The following is a 21,504-nucleotide window of genomic DNA, read 5'->3' as shown; positions in this document are numbered from 1 at the left end:
CCAGATGAATACACCTAGACTGTGGAGCCCAGGAGCACTTCCCAGCTCCTAGGCTTGTCCTCAGTTCATGCTGGGAGCTGGGAAGGGACCAAACACATATTATCCCCTGCAAACTTTGCTTTGTACTGGAAGGGGAGCCAGGTATAAGAAAAGAGAGGAAGCCATGACGTGCCCCAGCATGCCCTTCAGTTGGATGACTGGGAGATCAGACTATGGGTGTACCTGCTCTGCAGCTTGCCCACAGCCAGTGAGGACGAGGCAGCCTGACAGAGTCAAAAAGAAAAACAGCCTCAATATTCATGCAAGATCCTGGCTTCTGACCTTGTTACCCATTTTTCAGATTCTGGGAGTCTGAAACATCTGTTCCTACACCTTACTTTCATTTCTGCAATGGCTCTATCAATTATCCTCATTAGTGATGATTTTTCTGCTTTAACTTGCACTGGGGGTGAGACTAGATCTTCTGTTAAGTAACTCAGAGTCTCCAGTTTATCCCTTTCAAGGTAGATCCTAGCTGACCACTTTCAAATGTGTCAAAGCACCTTGAAATTCCTGCTTTGCACTTTAATAATCTAACAGAATATGATCATGAACCTCCCTTTGCACCTGATAACAACCTAGGATGTTTATTATTGTATTAGTCCAAAGAAAAGCACTTAGATATTCTTAGGCCAGGAGAAAGAGACTGTGAGAAAGGAAAAGAAGGGAATGACAATAAAATTTTGAAGAATCAGGAACCACCCTACAACAGTCCTTTTTCTAGTTCAATAGCTATAAATGAACTTAAATCAACGGGTAAAATACTAATGTAAAACAGAACTATTACAAAACTGATGTAGGAAAGCATATGTAGACACTTGCAGGCACAATCTCATTCAATTTTATTCTGCTGAATAAATCAGCCACTGGAGCAAAGGATCCCTACAGATCATAACAGATCACTACAAAAGAAAAGTAGGTGTATTCCTCAGATCTGTTTCTTCACACATGTATTGTACCTCTGCCATCTGCATTTAGCCAAGTCATTTTTTTCTTGTGAAATGGAAGTATTTTCTATGGAGGAAGGATGTTTTGGAAGCCTGTTCTGAAATCTCTTTCTAAGCATTTGAAAGAGCAAAGAACAGATCTACTTTTTGAAGAACAGAGTCACAGATGCAGTCACAGATGGCTTTCCCACCATTTTGTTTTCAATGCTTGAATTAGTTCATTGGCTCTTTATTCTGATAGTCCTACTTCAAATATCTCAGGCATGGCTGAAGCCTGGCTTATCATTAGCAACTCCCTGTTTAGTAGAATTAGTTAAAAAGATAGACCACTGTCAGAAGCAAGAGGAGCTGCTAAGGAAACCTGCTATAAGTGAATATAGCTTCTGCTAAGGAAGCTGTGGCCTCTCCAGTGCATGAACCCAAACTACAAGGGTCAAAGACAGAGGTAAGATGTTGCTTCAGATTTTGCTATATATTACTTACTGGACTTTCTTGGTCATGAGGGTTTTGATGAAGCTGTCTGGTCAAGGTGCTTCAGGGGCCTCCCCTCCCTATCACTGAAATGTTTTTAGATTTGCAGAATGGGGGCCCGAGGATTCACAAGGATGACCCAAAAGGGACTACAGTTCTAATAAACATTAAAGTCATCATAGACTGCATCTTAACAAGTTACATGAGTACATATATGCAGATACCTTGCAAAAAAGAGCTTACCAAAAAGAGTCTGTCATCCTTCAATGGTACATGACTATCTGCAGAAGTAAAATAAAATCTCGTTTAACTGTTCCTTACCCATTCACTAGAAGTGCGTGTAAAGTGGATGCATTTGTATTCTTCCAATCTGAGTGCAGATTCAGCCATTTGTGATGCTGCTTTGTCTCATTTTCTTGTACAATTTTTGTTTTAGATGGTCCTCTGAAACAAATAAAAGATATTTTTGGATCTTCCAGCATGTCCCTATGTTACAGTTATGAAGGGTTTAATACCTCCTGTTTACTCCAAAGATACACAATTGAGGAAAGTTATTTCAAAGCCAGCTGTGGTAGAATCGTAGTTCAGAGAATGAAATCACACCAAGAAGCAGGGCCCATTAACATCATAGCTAACAGCACAAGTCATTCAAGTAATATTTTCTGACAACTATAAGAAAGAACAGGTAGTAGGATTGGAAACTGCAAGAATCTTCTGCGGGTATTTTTTATACTACACGCATACCTTTATTTGTTTCATTAATGCTATATTTGACTAGTGAAAATATCTTAATTTAAGATTTTTTTTCTCTACACATTTCTTCTCACATTTTCTTTAATTTGCCTATTATTTGTCTGTTTAGATTGTTCTCTTACCAAATTACTATTGGAAATAATAATTAGTTGACAGCTTGTTGTTATTCGCGATGATTAAGTCAACCACTCATGGGAAATTTAAAAATATGAAATGAAATGTGGGACTCAACAGTATTGGTGTTCGTAAATGTATAAATTCAAATTTCATTTTATTTTAGCTGTGGCTATTATAATAGTCCATCTTTCTCCATAGTTCTTTATTGTGAAAAAATAGTAAAAGAACAAATGCATAAGGATGTGTCAGAGTAGCCTAACCCAGAATATTATTATTGTCTCTTACAGAAAATTTTCTCTAATACGTATTTTAGGCTGATTTTAAGCAACTGCCAACAGCTCTAGGAGCACACAGAACAGGTCAGAAATGAGGCAGCTCTAATCTACTCCATTTCCAACCACAATCTTATTGCAATATTTGGAAGGCAATGTTCATGTGACAGTAACACAATACTGTATATGAAGTTCCATCAAAATCTGCACAGCAGAGACAAGAGTTTCTAACATTTACCCCTTACTGAAACAGAGATGATTGCTAAAAATAAATACATATTTTGAGAATGTGGATAAAAAAGAAAAATGAAATTACTATTTATGAGAGAAAATATTATTGGGGCAAATTATTTGCATGTCAGATCTAGAGGAGCTGGGTGGGATGAAATGATGGGAGAGATGTTATTGTAAATATCTATTATAATAATATCTGTTGTTTTAAGAACTAAATTTTTCCATCTTGTTGATCAGGTCTACAGGAATATGCAATCCCCAGACAATCTAAGAATTCTCCATGACTTTTTAAATCCTTTCATTTACAGGTATGTACAATCCTTAAGGCACACAAGTAAAGATTTCTTTATACAAGCTACTACTTTAAGACTCCTTATAACATTTGAGTCCAAGTTGTCTATTTTGTTAAACAAAACCAGTCACAGATGATAATGTCAAACCTGGCATTCCACAGCAAATTAACAGAAATCTCCAAGTTAAGTTAGCATGGTTTCACTAAGAGATATTTTCATGTGTCCACCTCTTCAGTACAGTTATTGCCTGGTAGACTCAGAACAGTGAAAAAAAATTGCTGGTTTGGTACATCAGAATTGTAGATGGAAAAAAAGATTGTATTTTTAAACTAGCTCTACAAGTCATACAGCATTCCAGTACAGAAACATCTATGATTAACTATCAAAGGAACAAGAGAGTATCTCATACTCCCTGCCAGCAGTGAGAAAGATTTCCAAGGACTGTTCTCCTGAACACTGGTCATGCCAAATTCTAAATCCTAGCTCATGCAAAAGAGAATGAGAAAGTTCTGAAGAAGTATGAAGGGCCCTGAAAATCACCTTTCAGACCAAGCCTCTCATGACAGTACACAGCAATGCCAGCCAGGTTATTGGTTTGTCTTTAAAGTCTGTTTTTCAGTATTACTTGTATTTCTTTTTAAATACTTACTAAAATGCAATATCCTTTAGCCAGCTGATTGTACAGATCAATGAAGGTCTAAGCATGATGTTTTATGGTAAAGTTGTCAGTGCAACCATATGGAAATGTTTTCAACAAGACTGGCAGAATTAACTAGACTCTGAGGTCTTACCCCTTGATCCTGTCTGCTATATGACTTATTTCATGGAGCCTCCTCTGGGCATATTAAACAACTATCACTCCATGATCTACTACTCGAAATGTGTAGGCAGGTATTAACAAACATTTTTAAAGTTTGTCTATTTTCCTCATTTTTTTAAAAAAAGCTCTTTTAGAAGCAAACAGCTGTCTCCATCAGCCTTCTTACAATAAACACATATAGCTCTCTCCTCTTTTAGTTTCCAACATTTTCTCATTCTTTCTCCCACCAAATACCCACAAATTTGATTTTTCTAAGATGACGATTTGCATTATAATTTTCTGTGAACAGTAATGTTCAACAGTTCAGATCTGTGCACAGATATTTTACGTGGTTTTAACTGATTTACAAAACACATAATAGAAAAATGTACAAATGTCGTGTCATATCTGGCTATAAAACTATATTATCCCAAATGCTACATTATTTCATTGAAATTTTTCATTTTCGATTACAGCTCAGAATACTATAATCACCATTAAACAGATATGCACTTCTAAAACCAGGCCCCCCTCCTAAAAGACAGTTAAGCCTAAAGGTCTCAGTTCTAGGTGAAGAAAAATTGAAGAAAGATGGAGATAATGATGGACATTCATGCAGAGACCAGAACATACTGAGAATTTCCAGGGAGTTGTGGGGTATGAGCTATATTTTCTTTTTTTCTTTATTTATATATTTTCTTTTACTGAGTTTCTTACAGACAATGCATTTTAAGTTACTAGTAAAGCATTTTGAATAAAATAAGGCTATAGCTGCTTATTACTTGAAGATGTCAATCTACCTATTTGAGGTTGAATTAGCTCTCTTTCCAAAGTTTCATTTCAGTAGCCTTTCAGACTTGACCTAAATTAAGTCAACTTGCACGAAAGTTATGTGTGCGGTCATATATAATATCTTTCAAGATTTTAGGTAGCTAAATAAAGAAGCTTTTCATGATACATTTTCACAAATCTCTTCTACTTCTTGCTAAGTTTTCTTTTTGTTTCTTTCCTTTAGTTTACATATCAGAGATCAGCTTTATTCAGAAAGCTGTTGTTGATTTTAGATTAATGCTTTTATTTATTACTTCCACTGCAAAAATTATCAAAATTGAAACCATATTTTTTGATTGAAAACATATTTACCCAGAATACAGTGTGCAGTTCTGGGGACCCTCAGTTCAAGAAGGATATTTAGAAAGTGGACAGGATCCTGCAAATGGCTACCAAGGTGTTCAGTGGCCTGCAGCACTGATGTGCAAGGAGAGCATGAGGGAGCCTGACCAGTTTAGTCTTGAGAAAAGAGGTTTAGGGGCAATCCAAAAGCAACTTCCAACTACTTGAAGAGGAGTTACAATGGTGATGGAATCAAACTTTTTCAGTGGTGGCACACAGTGAAACAAGGTGAAATTGCCTACATTTGCAGCTTGGGAGATTCACAGAGGATGATCAGAAATACTTTATCACCAGGAGGGTAGCACAGCCCTGGAACGGTGACTATGAAATCTCAGATTTTCAAGACTTGGCTAGACGAAGCAGTGGCTGAGCTGATCTTGTGATGGTTATAATCCTACTTCACTTGGGAGTTGCACTACACGATCTCCAGATGTCTGTTACAATCAGCATTTTTTGTGATTCTCGTGCACAGAACAAATATACTGTAATAGACAGTACTTACGCCAAAGAGCTTAATCTTAAAAAATGCTGACAGTTACTAGAACAGTTTTTTTCACATGTTAGAGCATCTTCTAACATTACAATATAGTCACTGAAATATCTGCATCATTTAAGTAAGTTYGTCAGTGATACCTGCAAACATAAGACATTCATATTGTCATACAGGCCTTTTGGGTGATGAACTTTGGACCAGATCCTCCACCAGAGTTTCAAAACAACTTACAAATCCTGCCAGAATCCACTTGACTGCATAATAACTCATAATAATATTCTCATGGAACAATTTGAGTACTGAAATGCATTATAAGGTCATTTTAACACCCATGGGGTTCTAAGAATCTATTACTGTAGAGACCACAAAAATTTAATGGATTGCCTCATGTGGGTATTAAATATCTGAAATAAAGCTTTATATCCAAAACAACTGTGCTAAAACTTCTGAGCTCCCAGACACTCAAACAACAGTCTAATGAATACACCTTAGGGTGCCTGTAATCTCAGTCTATTGGCTTCTTAAAAAAACATGTCAAATGTACCACAATTAGCTAAGTTTATAAGAGATGCAACTTCAGACAACAATGTTTTACATCTGACCATGCCATTGAGCTCTATGAACTGATTCAAATTACTAGCTTAAGGTAACACTTTAGCTACAACTAAGATGTGTAGTAAAAGACAGGTATAGCTTTTCCTTGAGCTTCTAAAGGTCCTCTACCTTTAACAGTGAAATAGGATTATGATGCTAATGCTGTTGAAAGAATTCCTTCCAGAAGCCTTTCTCTCACTAAACAGTTAACCAAAGCAAAAATGTCATAGAAAACTCAGTTGAAAGGGATGTTATAAGGTCATCCCATCCATTCCTCTACTCCAAAATACGATCAACTATACCTAAATTAGCTTTGACAAATGTTTGTCTACCCTGTTTGTTAAACTTTCCAATGATGGAGATTCCACAGCATCTCTAGGCAATATATTCTGGGACTACCATTACAGTTAGCAATTTTTTTCTAATATCTGTTTCAAATCTTTCTACCTGCCATTTACATTCATTATTTCATTACCATTTTCCAATGGTAATGAAGAACAAAGAGCACACATAATTCTAACACATCTAATTTCTTTAGTCTAAGAAGTTGTCTTTAATCGAAGGCAAATTCTAAAAAGTTTTTTTGAAGCTAATACTATAGAATCAGTCACTTATAATATCAGAAAAGTAAGACATTTTAATTTACAGTTGCACTTAAATCTATCTGAATGTGAAATTCTAACTTAAATTCTCCCTATTCCATTGTGCAAAACTATCCCAAATCTCTTAAATTATAAGTTTAGAATAAATTATATATTTCAATAATCCTAAAACCAGATAGATTCCTTCTCTCTTCAAATAACATTCCTAGATTCAGCTTCTATTACATTGTTTTAAGCCTCATGTGAGAGCAGGGCAGGCTTGAAAGAGGAAGCCTTGTGGTATACCAGAAGGTAATGAATAACATATGTGTGGACACTAATATATAACAAACTATATGTGTTTCCTTTCTGTACTTACAGGTGAATTTAAGATGTTTCTTATCTTGATTAGAATTCTATAAATCCATGGCTGCACCATGGAATGTGAAGATATAGATCAAAGCCTTGATTTTAACAGGATTGAAATCAGAAGGAATGTATCTGGAGATTTGATGTGAAAAGAAGTGGAGACATAGAAAATGGAAATTTAAAAAAGAGCATTTGTAGAAAACTAAAATATGTATGATTAAATAATTCTTAAAATGTTTGATGAAATGTACATAATCACTATGATATTTCCAGATTTCAGAATGCCTACATTCTTACGTCCGAACTGAAAGACTATTCTACCCTATCAGAAACGAGGTAACATGTAATTATGTTGGAAAAGATTCATATGCTTGGTTTTTCTCTCTGTCATTTGAGTTACAGAATTGCTAATGTATAATTTTGCAGCTAAACTGTGGAAAAAAAAACATTTTGGGTCAATCTAAATTTAAAATTTGAAATAAAATTCAGATTTTGTTAGCTGGAAATCTTAATTTAACTTAAAATTAGATTTAAAGTCCTTCATTTAAGCTACTATTATTTTCTTTCAAATTTACACTTTACAATAATTTTATCATTCATTGAAAAATGTTCACATAAATCTATTGGTAATAATGCATTAGCCACAAAAAAAACTGTTCAAATTGCAGTTAACATATTTCTAGGACTGACAGTAAGAACTAACATCTGTTTAATTTTAAACTGAGCAAATCATTGGGAAAAAAAAGATTCTATAATGTCATTTATACAAGCTATGACATAACACAGTTTGAAAAACGTTTTTGTGATCAATCATTAAAATAACTACTTTTATGTGGTTGGCAGTATTCACCTGTCTTTTCATTTTTCAAACAATAATAACAATTACTTTTTTACTTAAATAAAAAAGTACTAAATCATAGAGCTAAAACAGTGATGCATGAGGTAAGTAAAAATATGATTAATGACTATTTGAAGCAATTGTCACAATCAGTAAGGGATTATTAGGTTAAAATTTGTTTGAAAAAAGCCTTCTCAAAATATTTTGTATTAAATTCAAAACTACATGCATACATGAAAGATGAGGCATAAGCTATCAAATAAAATCTAATAAATCCGTAATTTATTGCTTAAAATCTATGTATTCTGCATATAACTGTGTTTTAACATTGTTTTACGGTTCCTCAAGACTATTAAAATAAAATCTCCCACATCAACCTCAATTTGTACTGTTATTTTTGGTAAATCTTATTTAATAGAATTATTTGCTGCCCCTCTTAATAAAATACATGTAATCTAGAGAATTCTGTGAGTTTTTATTCTAATACTTTTAAAGATTTAATACCATACACTGCTACCGTGGACAATATAGATGTATTCGAAGTAGGTCAGATATGTTTTACATTCTTTGGAGTGGGTTTAGAATTCCAGACTGAATTAATGAATTGAAATACTTCATTCATGACAAGGAAATTGATTTGCTAACTAATATGTTTATTCTCAGAGAAAATAAAGTATATTACATTCAGAAATTCAAAGTTCTAATGTGGGTAGGGCATAAGTATTCAATTTTTTTGTTTTCTGTGATGTTTCTAAACAAATAGGACACTATACTCACCTTCCATTATTTCTGATGCAAGAATAGTTAGAGAGTAGTTAGCATAATAATTCATCGTAGAGAAAAGAATATTGGTCCAGTAGCTTGAACTGCTCAGTCCAGCAAATACTATTAAAGAGTATTGTGCCAAGGGGATAGAGTGAGAAAGCATTAGGAAAGACGAAGCCAGGCAGCAACAAGAGACTGTCCTTCCCCTTCCACAAGTGGATGCTACAGCTGGGGAAAGGAACTACCTATTTCATTGGATTACCAGTGGCCCAGCCTCCAGAAGAGGGAGCAGCAGCAGCTTCAACTATAGGTTGGTTTGTTTGTTTGGGGTTTTTTTTAAACAAAAGCTCACTTGGGAAACAGCTATGCTTTAATGCTCGAACTGCTAGACCAGACCAAGCAGTTCAAATGAAATTCCATACTCAGCTGAGTGCAATCTGCTGAAGTTTCCTGTTACAACATTTGTCATCTCATTCTGGTGCAGGAAAGAATGCGAAACTATTCACTTAATTTCCACAGAGTAATCAAACAACTCCACTAACTTGTTTTTGCCAGATTTCAGGTCTGAGTAGACCATGGGTTTTATCACTGTTCCATCAACAGAAATGTGGACTTCAGAGTATGTGAAAATGGTTTTCCTCAGCTAAACATCAAGACAAATCTAGTCTTCTGAACATAGTACAATATTCTGAACATGCATAATTTGTCAATATTTAGCAACACAGTCTCTGCAGCACACCAGTGATGTATCTAATGATTGATCTGAGCACTGATGGCAATTTTTCCTCTGTTCTCTACCTTTTGTACCAGGAAACCTAATTGCCAGAGACATGATTTACAGTATTTATTTTGGGTTCAGTAGGAGGCCTCTGAACAAAATTATCCATGCTGAGATGAATGGGCATTCATTTCAGATAATCCAACAGTCCTCCCTGGCTACAAACTTTATGAGACGTAACACTTGAAGTACAAAAACAGTTCCAGTTAGACTCTTAGCATTATAAACAAAAGTTCAGCTCATGGATAACATTCTTTTTGTGCTAGAGGAAAACATGTGAACTGCTAAACAGACACCCTGCAGAGCCTAAGCAACAGCCCTCACCAGCCCAAAGCCTTGCAGACAATTCTTGGAACTTCCACTGCTCTCTGTGATGYTGCATCATGTAACTGGGTTGTGCTGCAGAAAAACACAGCACCTGTGGAATTAGAACTGGCCAACAACCAGGAATATAGCCTGAGTTTAGTGCAACAGACAGAATAAAATTACCTTTAATGTTCCTTCAGACACAGTGCTTTTATTTCCCAGTGAAATAGTTTGATATTAGGTAAAATGTGTTACTCGTATTAGCTAAATTAACTTGACTTTAACCACTGTCATTACATTCTCTTTATCTTTTTCAGATTTAGTCTGAACAATTAAAAATATCCACAAGCTGTTAGAAAGGCACTGCCTTCATATTTTAAACATTACAACATTATATAGTAATTGGGATTTGTCATTTTGGAAAATACCAGTCATGGATATCAGTTGTATGTTGCAGAGCTATGTATAAAATAAAAATTTTATACATTTATTGCAATTCCCAGCCTAAGATACTATGAATTCTCAGCTTTGAATCTCATGTGCACTATTTTGCTTGAAGAATAAACAGGAGAACTATTAAACCAAAATAAAGTAACAGTACAAGCCATTATTAAATATATTTGCWTAGCTACCCAGCTGGTGGGTTTTGGAATGTGGCATAATATGACACAGACATGGACAGAATTTCTATGTTCACAGATTTAATTTTCTGAAGGACTAAAATGAAATATTTCCAGTTAGAAATATCTGAAGAAAAACATAGCTCAAATTATGTTACCTTTAAATAAAACACAAAGAATTTGATGAAAAAAGATATTTTTTTAATCAATATTTGAGCTTTATACAACATACAATCTAATTTCCATGTACCCTTAATGCTGACTGGATATAACTTACTAAATAGGCCAATGTTATCAAACTTACATTAAGATTTTCTTGTTATTATAAGTCTAATAAATAGTGCTGGAAATAATGAAAACAGATGAAGTCTATGACTTTAAGTCAGATTTCATAGTGGTATGAAACCCCATTGTATTGATTAATCTTCTACCCTTCCATGTAGAAAATGTTACCTTTTGTGACATTTTCACTGAATCCCTAAGCAATACTAAAAGAAGAGTTAAATAACTTATATTAACTCACATTACTCCTTTCTGAAATTAGTTCTGATGAACATATTATAATCTTCAGGGTTTTTTATAGATCTTTTTCACAGCTAATTTATTGCATCTTCTTCAGTGCCACTTCCTACACACTGGGAGGATAGCTAAGAAAATCAAGTTTCAGGTGCCTGACAATATCAGGCATTAAGAACAGGAAAGAAAAATACTGCTTCAGTTTTCTGAAGTATTGGAAAGAATTAAAACTGCATATTACAGACAAACTCAAATAATTAAATTCAGATTTAAACTGAAAATTTCCACAGCCCTTAACATAGCCCTGTTACTACAAAAAGGATTTATAGAAAAATTATTAGGACTCTTTTCCTGTTAGAAAATAATTTGTGAAATTTAAGAAATATTTTTTTCTCACACATTGTCTTAAAAATGATAGGGTTGATCATTACTTCTGTGAGCAAGCCTTGCTGAAGGAACAGGAAGAAGCAAGTTTCTGTTCATTCTCATTTCAGTTTAGACACACTTCTGAGAAAAGGAAGGCATCAGAAGTCTTGTGATAACTGAATACCTTTTGCATTTTGCTAAAAGCAACTGTTACAGGAAGATAAGAAAATTGGATGCTAAGGCTATCATACTAGAATATTAAGAAAAAAAGGCATGATTAAATACTGAGATCATCAGTTTATTCTTAGACAACGAAGTAGTAGTAAAAGCAATAACTATTTTTGAAGATACTGGAGGAGTTTAAGCTTATTAGAAACCTATATAAAAGTTAAAACATAAAGATAACGTAAATATTATTTAAATATATTAAACTAGCTAGAGTAATATAGAATTGCTGTGTTAGAATGGCAGGCTGTCCATTCAATACAGGTGGTCTGTGTATTCAGGGGCATGTGTTAGAATTGATGTCAAGCATCTACGTAATGTAGGATGATACAGAGTAGGTTAAGAGCAGACGCTGTAACCCAARCTCTTTATCCTCTGGTGTTTTTTGGGAAAGGCACAAAGAACAAGATTGCACGTGAGTATAGGCAGTGGTAAAAGGCAGAGAGACTCCAGTCTGGGCACAAGACTCTGACAAAAGATATCCTTCTATACCATCAGGCTTGCCTAGCCTTAGAAGAAGATGGCTTTGGATATCAAAGCAAATGAACTTGTTTTGATAGCCAACAGTTATACTTTGCATCAATTATTCCATAAAGTAACTACTATTTTAGTGTGCATGCAGTAAGAGGTATAGAAGCTATTCTTTTTCTGAGGTCCACACAGAAAAATCCATCATCACCAATTAGTTATTCAGAGATACCTAAATTAAATATACATGGTTGCCTAGCTCAGAATATTTATGGCAGAACCCACAGAAATTCTCATGTGTTTCATAAGACAACTCTGCTTTAATTGTTTAGGAATACATAAAGAGAGTATCACATGTCCAAGTGAATCCAAACCTCAGAAATAACTGCAAGCTCACATATTGAGGCTAAGCAAGAGATTAGTATCTTTGCAACATATGCTTTTAATAACAATTGTGCAATTAATGTTTGTAAAATAGTAAAGAATGCCTATATTTTAATTAGCTTTTGCTCCTGCCACTGTTCAAACAATTTTGTTACCTCTTTTCTCTATGAACTCTTTCCATACTAAATCCATACTAACATTGCAGCGGTCATGGTGATCAATGATTATTTGCAAACTCAAACTCCATCATACCAATGACCCTAAGAAATTCATCAATGCTACAAACTACTGACCTTACCCTAAACCCATCTGATTGCAGGCCAGTTGGCTCAAATTTTCCTGCCACTCATCAGCACAAACATGGTAATCAGCAGCTGACCTGTGAATTGTCAGGAACGTCAAGGAATTCATGTTTTTAGACAGGGTAACTGCAAATAAAAAGAAAAATAACTTGACTATTATTTCACATGGTTGGTTTTATATATGGTGCACTGAAAACATATAAATTCATTCAAAAGTGTCTTTGACTTATGGAAGATGCTGACATTTTTGCTCATTTTCCATGCTCAACAGATACATAATTTAAAATAGAGGCAACTATGGCTATGAAAATCCTGTTTGAGAGACCAATCAATAAATACATCTTGAGGACAGTTCACACAAGTTTCTGATAGCCTTAATCTAGTTAAATGGTATCTTACCCCTCAAATAGTCCAAATGAAATCACTAAGGTAATTTGTGGGATGAATGCTGCTGACATGAGTGATATCATTTGATTCTCAATAATATGCATTGTTCCTGTCAGAACAATCCCTGGGAGTGATTAGCAAAAGAAAAATCAACTACTGCTTACAAGAAAGAGCATGATCATTACTTTTCTCTTAATCCTTGTACAAAAGTGTGTAAACTGCTTTTTTAACTCATAAAAAGTTTCTCAAAATGACCCCAAATGAACCAATAGAAATGTGCATCCCTCTTGCATCTCTAGGCTCCATGACAAGATGGTGCCTTTGTGTGTCATTTTTCCAAAATACATAATGTTTTTGTTTAAACTGTTCTCACTTTTGCTTGGATAATACTAATCTTAACATAAGTGGTCATTAAGCGTTCTTCCTATATGCTAAAAGTGCTTTTGATTCTCTCCCTGCAGAAATATGTATTCATCTTTGATTACTCCTTTTCAAGTACACATTTCTAGAACATTTCATCTTTGTTGCACAGGTTTTACTAAATATTGTTATTAATGTTTATAAAATATTAAGTGTTTACACAATCTACTTCAATATGAATACAAAATATTTGCTTCTATGAGCCATGAAACATCTTTTTCCCTACATTTAAAGTAATTCACAAGCATCTCAGAACTTAGTAATATAAAATACTTTCATATACAAAAATAAATATTAATTCTGTAAAATATGAAAGCAGAATATACTATTGCTTTCCAAACTGCTTCTTTTCAGTACTATTGTTATGAAATCCATCTTCAGTTTTATTTAAAGAATAATGCTTGATGAGTTCTACTTTAACAAACCACAGAAGCATGAGGCCCACTCTGAGTGAGGACAGGATTAACAGATTCTGTCATTCTGTGCAATGTGGAACTACTAGGACTATCTTCTTCTCTTAAGCTCTGAACCTGCAACACTGCAGCCAGTGGGAATTTCACACTGAATTTCATGAGTACAGAACTGGGGCTTAAAAGTTTTGCCTAGATAAATTCTATATCTGAGTGTTTCCTTACTCTCCTTGCTGTCCACAACAGCTTCCAGATATTAYACAACAGCTAGAATTTCCCTGCCACTTTTCTTTTATCTTGCACCATAACAATTCCCACTGATCCTTTCCTTTCTCTTTTGCTTACTTTATTTCCTTCTTTCCCAGTCTCAGCCCAGCCTCCTTTCGGAAACAAAGGAAGCAATTCTCCACTAGTGCAGTTGTATTCTGCATCAAATCACCATCAATTATTACCATTAGTTTTGCCATCTCCCAAATATCACCTCAAAGCAGAGTGTACCAAGGGGGGAAACTTACCACAGTCCCATTCATCGGAGCTGTCACTGCAATCTACTTGTCCATCACACCAGAGCTCACGTGGCACACATTCATGGTTAGCACATTCAAGCTGGTCCTCCTCACAAAAGGCTGCAAGGACAAAAACATGCTTTCTTCTGAGAAAGAAATAATCAACATGAAACATATACTGAGACTGAAAAAAGGTGAAGGAGAGAGAAGGTAGGTGAGGTCAAATTTATGGAGCAGTGAGAAAGACTTGCAACAAAATTCATGATTGACACCACTGAGGTAGAAGGTGGTTGCTGCCACTCAGTCACACAGGGCACCACAAGCCAAAAGGAAGGAAGAGCTTCTGGACACAGCAAGATCTGTGGTGTATGCTCCAGTCTATCTTATTTATTTAATATCACTTGTGGTCTTGTCATAGGAAACCTTAGTCTCTCCCATACACTTTAAGCTAAAATGTTATATTTTTTGCTTTTTAGTAGACCACTCTAAATCTGTTTGTGTTCTTCAAAAAAGATTATCTTTTCCTGTAACAAACATGTATCTTATTTCATCCATAGCAAGTTCTGTATTTCTCTTTTGGATCCTCCTTTGCTATTTAAAATATGGAATTTTTCTTAACCTCTACTTTAGATATAACAAACCAATATACAAAAACACTTGTTCCAGGTCACAGTATGTTACTAGTTTGTAAGGAACTACAAGAACTTCCATTTACAAAAGATTTTAAGTTTGCCCCCAACTATAACAAAAATCCCCCAGGTGTATAGCATTACATCACTTTCCTCATTAACACTCTTCTCTTCCAGCTTCTACAAATCTCATCATTAGAAAATGTTGGGGGTTGGGGAAGAGAGGCTTGAGGAAAGTTGCATTCAGCTGTGCCTATATTTGGCTGTTGTAGAGTATCTGCACACAAGCAGATATAGTCATACAAGCTAAACATTTATTTGCAATGCTAGTGGAAAGAATGAACTCCACAGTGAAARTTATACAGAATTAGAAGGCAGTACTGCCTACTGTGACATAAGTGATCATTTCAGCTCTGGAAGAAAGCATGCAAAATTTGAAAAAACTCTTTAACTCTGCCCTCCAGCATGACTATCTAAGTCACAGGAGATATATATGCTGTGAAGCTTAAATCTCAAAGTTTTTCTGAGATGACACAGCTTACTACTTTAGCCTACAATGCTTCTCTCTTTTTAGTTCTGAAAGTATCCAGACCTACAGAATTTAAATAAACTTTCAATCGAAATTCAGAAAAGATTGAACAGTTGTGATATGCTTTCTATAAAAGAGGAGTGGTTGTATGTATCCCTAGATGACAGCACACAGATCTCTTGGAAGACAAATGGTACAATCTTCACAGTGAMCAGAACCTTAAGGAAGCTTCTGTGAGCTGCATCCTCCCAAAGAGAAATAACATTATATCCAGTGATCTATCCAGGCTGTCAGCCATTTTGGCAAATACATTTGCATGCTACATATAGCACAGAAAATGTGCCCACTGTCCTGTCTGCCAGCAGAACTCCAGAGATTCAGGAGCAACTTTTTAAAATTTGTAAAATGTAATGTAATTTCCTACAACCCTAGCAAAAAAGCTGAAATGCTAAGATTGCCCAGAGAACTGAAATTCCAACTTTCAGTCAGCTTTACCAATTTTTAYTGTGACCTGGAGCAAGTCTTTTTGTATATTGGTTCACTATATCTAAAGTAGAGGTTAAAAAAACTACCATTTCTTCTTTCGTGCAGACTGAATCTTGGTCAAGATGTCTTGGACATGCACTCATGCACCTGGTTTTCTCAAAAGAGAGTTCAGAGTACCACTAATATATTCATGAAACTGAAACAAAATTCTCACAGCACCCACTCCTGTCTTCACATGCAGGATGGGAACCTGCAAAGCAGCTGCCACTCACAGGTCCTCCACCTCTTCCCATCCCACCAGTCAGCTGTGTAGTGGAAATGGAACACAGGCAAGCTCCAGAATGGGAAAAGGGGTCTCTTACCCAATGTCAACAGTTTGGCCCAATACATATACCCATATTGTCACTGTATTGTACTTAGTTTCATATCCCTGATACTTATCAAAGGTTGGAATGTAGGAGAAGCCAGAGAGGCCATATGGAAAGACAAGATCTAAGAAATATCAAGCAAATGAATCACAGAAAACAGGAAGACATATAAATGTTGCTGAAGAACAGGATAGAAGGAAAGTCAAATGGAAATGAATACAAAATGACCAGTGAGCAGCCATACCTATACGGAATGAAGCTGAGAATAGTTGGAAAAAGAAGTCAAGGAGCTATAAGTAGTAAAAAGTAAAGACATATAAAGATGTGAGGAGAAACAGAGAGATAGAAAAAGGGAGAAAGAGATGGAGTGACCAAAGAGGTGAGGATTCAAGGATGTGAAAAACAGAGGATACAACATGAGGAGAGAGACAAATTGGTGTCACAGAAGGACCAAAAAGGAAACTGAGGGAATGATTGAGCTTTTCTGTCTGGAGAGAATCTTTTTATCTCAATTTATTTTGAGCTCCAGACTCCAAAAATGATTTCAACTTTTTACTTATTACTGTAGGGACCAATAATCTGCATAAGCATTTACAGCAGTTCTTCTCATCCATCTTGTCAGGGCAGTCTGGGAAACCATCACAGATCATAGTGTGCTCGATGCACAGCTTCTTCAAAGGACACTCCCAAAGACCCCTTTCTCTACAACCTGGAGATACAGAAGCACAGTTCTGAAATACTTGCATGCAATATCAAATGTCAACAGTTCTTTTCTTTCTTAATAATCCTAAAATATTCAAAATATTTTCAGTTGTGATATAAATTTTAAGAGTGATCAAGAACTAACTACTTCATAATACTTCATTGCTTTTTTAAAAAGATCTGTATTATGCTATACACACTGATTTAGGCATTATCTCAAATACTTATCCATACACAAATACTCTTGAAATGTATTTACTAGTAATAAAAATTTCTAAACCTGAAGTCTGTGGGGTTTCCTTTAAAAGTATACCATACAGAGCTTTGTTCTTTCAAAATTAAATCCTATGAGAGCATGGAATCTCTATGAATTAAGGTAAAGAAAAAGATTTTTATTTCTTGACAGAGCTGATATAGAACCTGATGTAGATCGAACTGAAAGGTTGGGAAATACRCTAAGTACTGATCATGAATAAAGTTTTCTTAGTCCCAGTAATCTGAGACCAAAACAAGGTTTATAAGATTACAAAGGTCCAATGGCTCTATGAATCTTCAAGAGGATCTATCATCATACACAGAACACACTGCATTATTGTCTCTTCAAAGGCCAACTAATCAGCAGCACTGACTTCCTAATGTTTTCAAGAGGAATCCTTTAAAAACTCCAAAGTGCTTTGATTGTAAAAATCCTGTTAGCCAACTACAAAAAATTAAGAATGGCCTGAGGTATATTTTAAAAAAAGATTTTCTTGTTTTATCTSCACTATTTGCTTTTTGCAGTGGCACCTCACTGTGGTATCAGTTTAAGAACAAATTCCTTTGACRTACTGTCCTGTGCATCTGACATTCTGATTTTACTGGAAGCCATAACAACAAATGATAGATAGAGAGTTCTCATGTTCTACTGACAGATGCAGTTTTGATTGCCTTGTCTGGCCTGTTCAAAAGCCAACAATGCTAGTCTTCATTTTAATCCAAACTCAAATTCAGGTGACAGCCCTCATGCAAACATACAAAAATAGCTTGGGTATATGCTCGCATACTGCATTTGATGCTGTTTTCCCAGATCTGGTATATTAGTAAAATGATATGCTGTTTCTAAGAACTATTATTTCAGAAGTTAATATTTTCCAAACATGAACCAGAGAACCACTACCAGCTCATATGACTATGGGAACAATCTAGTTGGGTTTTAATCATAACTGGATGTGCAAAGTGCTTGATTTTGTTTAGACTGAACAAACCATGTAAAAAAAAACGTTAAGCACACTGAGAAATAAACAGCCTTCCTAAGAAGGTAGGAAGTGTTGGGGGACAATGAGTAGCATTGTGATGGCCAGGAATGAGGCATTACTGATTTAGTCTCATTTTCAGCCACTTGCAACAACAGAGGCCATTTTTAATAAAAAGACAATTGCAAGGAGGAACTCATTAAAGCCACGTTACCACCATTAGTATTAAGTTTATCTCATGATACGTACAGATTTATTTCCGAAGAATAATGTTTAGGGAAGAGGTGCCAAAAGCTTACAAGATGATTTTGTGATATTCCTATCTGCTTATCTTTAGTACATTTCTCAGAAAGATAGAAAAGTCCAGGCTGTGGCAGGGATATGCAATTTACATCTCCCTGAACTTGTGATATAAATTTTAAGAGTGATCAAGGTTTAAGCTTAAGAGGTTTAAGCTATTTATCCAGTTTTAGACCTCAGTTTCTGCTTCCTGGGAGCATAGTGGCTAGCATTTCTGGAAATATTTTAACAACAGTGCACGTCTCTCTAGCATAAATGTTAGGCTTATTTGGGCAGAAAACAGAATTTCTTTGCAGTTTGATGTAAACCTCTGAAGCAAATCAAAGAATTTTCTCACTTAATATCATTCTCCAGCATTTCTTCTTGAAAACTGTTGTGATAACCTTTAATGAAAAATTAATAGAAATCAAAATCAAATCTTTATCTGATAAAGAAGAAAAAGAATGTCAGTCGTGTTAGGAACTCAATATAAAAACAAAATAAAAAGATTTTATGAATCTAATTTATGAACCATTGTAATTTGTTAGCTAAAGTGTTTACAATTAATTAAATACATTTTTCCCTTCATTACACTTCATAGCATTTTATTGTGAGGTGTTCCATGACTCTCCAAAACCTGAGTACAACAGAGACATAGCCACAGCTCTGTAACAAGAATTCACTACACAGACTTCCATGTTCAAATATACTGTTTTGCTAGTAGAAGGCCATCTATCATTTGGGGATGTTTCTAATCCTCCTCAAGTATTTTTGTAACATATATTTTTAACTCAGTCAGAACGAAATGAAAGTGAAAATAGAGGTCAGAGAACATATCTTTATGTTACTTCCATCTCAAACATACATTTTGACAAGAGATAGAGGTTTGTGTATGATCTTACTTTCATTCTTCTTCAAAATATGAACTAAGTTACTATTAGTTATTCACAAATACATTCCTCAGGAAATTATTATTAAGTCCTTACCAGTAAGACCACTATGTTATTACATCAGCTAAAATACTACAGTCAGATCTCAGATTGCAGAAAGCGGAGAAAGACAATATCATTTTATAGTATTATGTCCTTAGATCCTTTAATATTCTTCTATAACTCTTTTTTGCTCTCTGCCAGAAGGATTGTCGTTCAGCAGCTGATAAATTTATATGATCAATTACAAGCAAGCATATTTAATACCATAAACTCTCTTCACTTCTTTCATTATAGTAATTTTTAGAAATCAATTTCTTCACACTCTGCTGAAATGCACTCCAAAGTCTCACATTCAAAACTCTGGGTCAAATTTTCTCCCCAAATTCTGGTCTAAATGGCACTGGACATCACTGTAATTGCACGGATGAGGTTTCTCTCACAGAGATCATGTGAAAGCATGGGAAGGGATTCTTAAAGGGAGGAGCCAGTGGGTGCCAAGCACAGCCCCACTTGGCATTGGCAGAATACAATTTAGTCCCTTTGGACTGTTCTAGTTTACATTTTTGACCAGAGTATCTTGAGCATTTTAAGGCTGTGTTCTAACAGAAATAAGTTTTGTCACCCTAACAGAATTATTCATGTCATTTAAGACACTTCAAAAACAATCTTTTTTAAAAAAAATTTAAATACTGACTGTTATTTAACAGCATGAAAACAATTTCAAAGAATAAATCTAGTATAATGTAAGCTAGCCATTTACATAAGGAAGGATCAACAAGTTTGATTTTGTCCTCCACACGTGAAATATAAATGAGTCAGAGACAGTTACTTCTGCAGCTTTACAAGGACTGGCTGTTCTTCCATAACAGCATTACCCATGGTCAATGTAATGTCACTCTGACAGCTGTAATTTTCTAACAGATATAGCCTTCCATATTTATAGAAGCTGATAAGAATTCTGTTGATTGCTAGTGACATTCTGTCTAGACCAAAGAGAGACAGAGAGATCTACTCAAGAAATTAATTTTATATTATCAGAACAATATTTCATATGTTAATGTCCAGGAGTATAAAGTTATCTAAAAGACGCATAGGAATTATTGTTCTCAGGAATTAAGTGGCAACAAAAATTATTTGATGGGGAGGACAATTGAGACAATTGATTCAGAGATAAAGTGATTATAAACTCTGAAAGAGTCACTGTGATCATCAGCTCTACCTTTCCTTTATAATCTATAGAAGAGAATGACCTAGAATTAACTCCTGTTTCAATGAGCATATCTTTTTTTTTTTTTTTTTTTTTTTTTTTTTTTTTTTTTTTGTAAGAAGGAGAGGAAAGGAGGCAGGAAGTAAAGAGAATATAATCCTGATTTGAAAATTCTTAAAGGCTGAGAATACATCAGTCCTTCGTGATGTATATATACATCTTACCTGCACCTACACAACAGCTATATAATAGCCCGGAGCTATTCCAATCTTCAGAAAAACTGCTGTTAAAAGCAAGCATCTTATAATGCTGACAAGCTTGAATTTAATCTAGCTTCAGCTTAGAGGTGTTGGATCAGACTTTGGTTTTGTACAGATTTTGTTTCTGTGCAACYGAACAGATGCAACTAGAGCAATTTTATTGCCACAATTTTGCTGCCCACAGAAACTGTGCTTCCATCACCTCTCAACCTTCTCTCTGTTAAGCAAAACAGGGTGCGTCCCTCAGTCCTACGCTGCTGAAGTGTTTCTCAATCCTTTACTCATATTTACACCTCTCATCTTAAATCCTTAGTGATTTATCATTACTCTTTTTGCCCTARGGATACCAGGACAACATGCAGAATTCCACAAAGGCTACACTAGAGCCAAATAAAGAAATATTATAACTCCCTTCTCCTTCTTAAAATTCTCCTGCCAGTATATACAAGGGTAT

General features: G+C 35.0%; 1 protein-coding gene and 1 long non-coding RNA gene across 5 annotated transcripts in view; one reads left to right on the top strand and one right to left on the bottom strand.

The window, feature by feature from the left end:
- CORIN (corin, serine peptidase) overlaps positions 1-21,504 on the bottom strand; it is a 146,320-nt gene that overhangs the window by 13,912 nt on the left and 110,904 nt on the right. For all 4 annotated transcript variants that reach the window (XM_085322797.1, XM_085322799.1, XM_085322800.1 and 1 more), the window contains 4 exons: positions 17,034-17,147; positions 14,436-14,546; positions 12,700-12,829; positions 1,779-1,901 (listed from right to left, as the gene is read on the bottom strand). In XM_085322797.1, coding sequence (XP_085178923.1) covers positions 1,779-1,901; positions 12,700-12,829; positions 14,436-14,546; positions 17,034-17,147 — 478 coding nt within the window. The remainder of the gene's footprint in view (positions 1-1,778; positions 1,902-12,699; positions 12,830-14,435; positions 14,547-17,033; positions 17,148-21,504) is intronic.
- Positions 1,174-7,584, top strand: LOC146585502 (uncharacterized). The gene is made up of 3 exons (XR_014897995.1): positions 1,174-1,431; positions 3,071-3,141; positions 7,148-7,584. It is a non-coding gene; the product is annotated as an uncharacterized LOC146585502 (long non-coding RNA).

The sequence above is a fragment of the Rhea americana genome, unplaced genomic scaffold (assembly GCF_003343005.1).
Source record: "Rhea americana isolate MKP2758 unplaced genomic scaffold, rheAme1 scaffold_8, whole genome shotgun sequence".
NCBI lineage: Eukaryota > Metazoa > Chordata > Aves > Rheiformes > Rheidae > Rhea > Rhea americana.
This window is presented reverse-complemented; position numbering and strand designations above follow the sequence as displayed.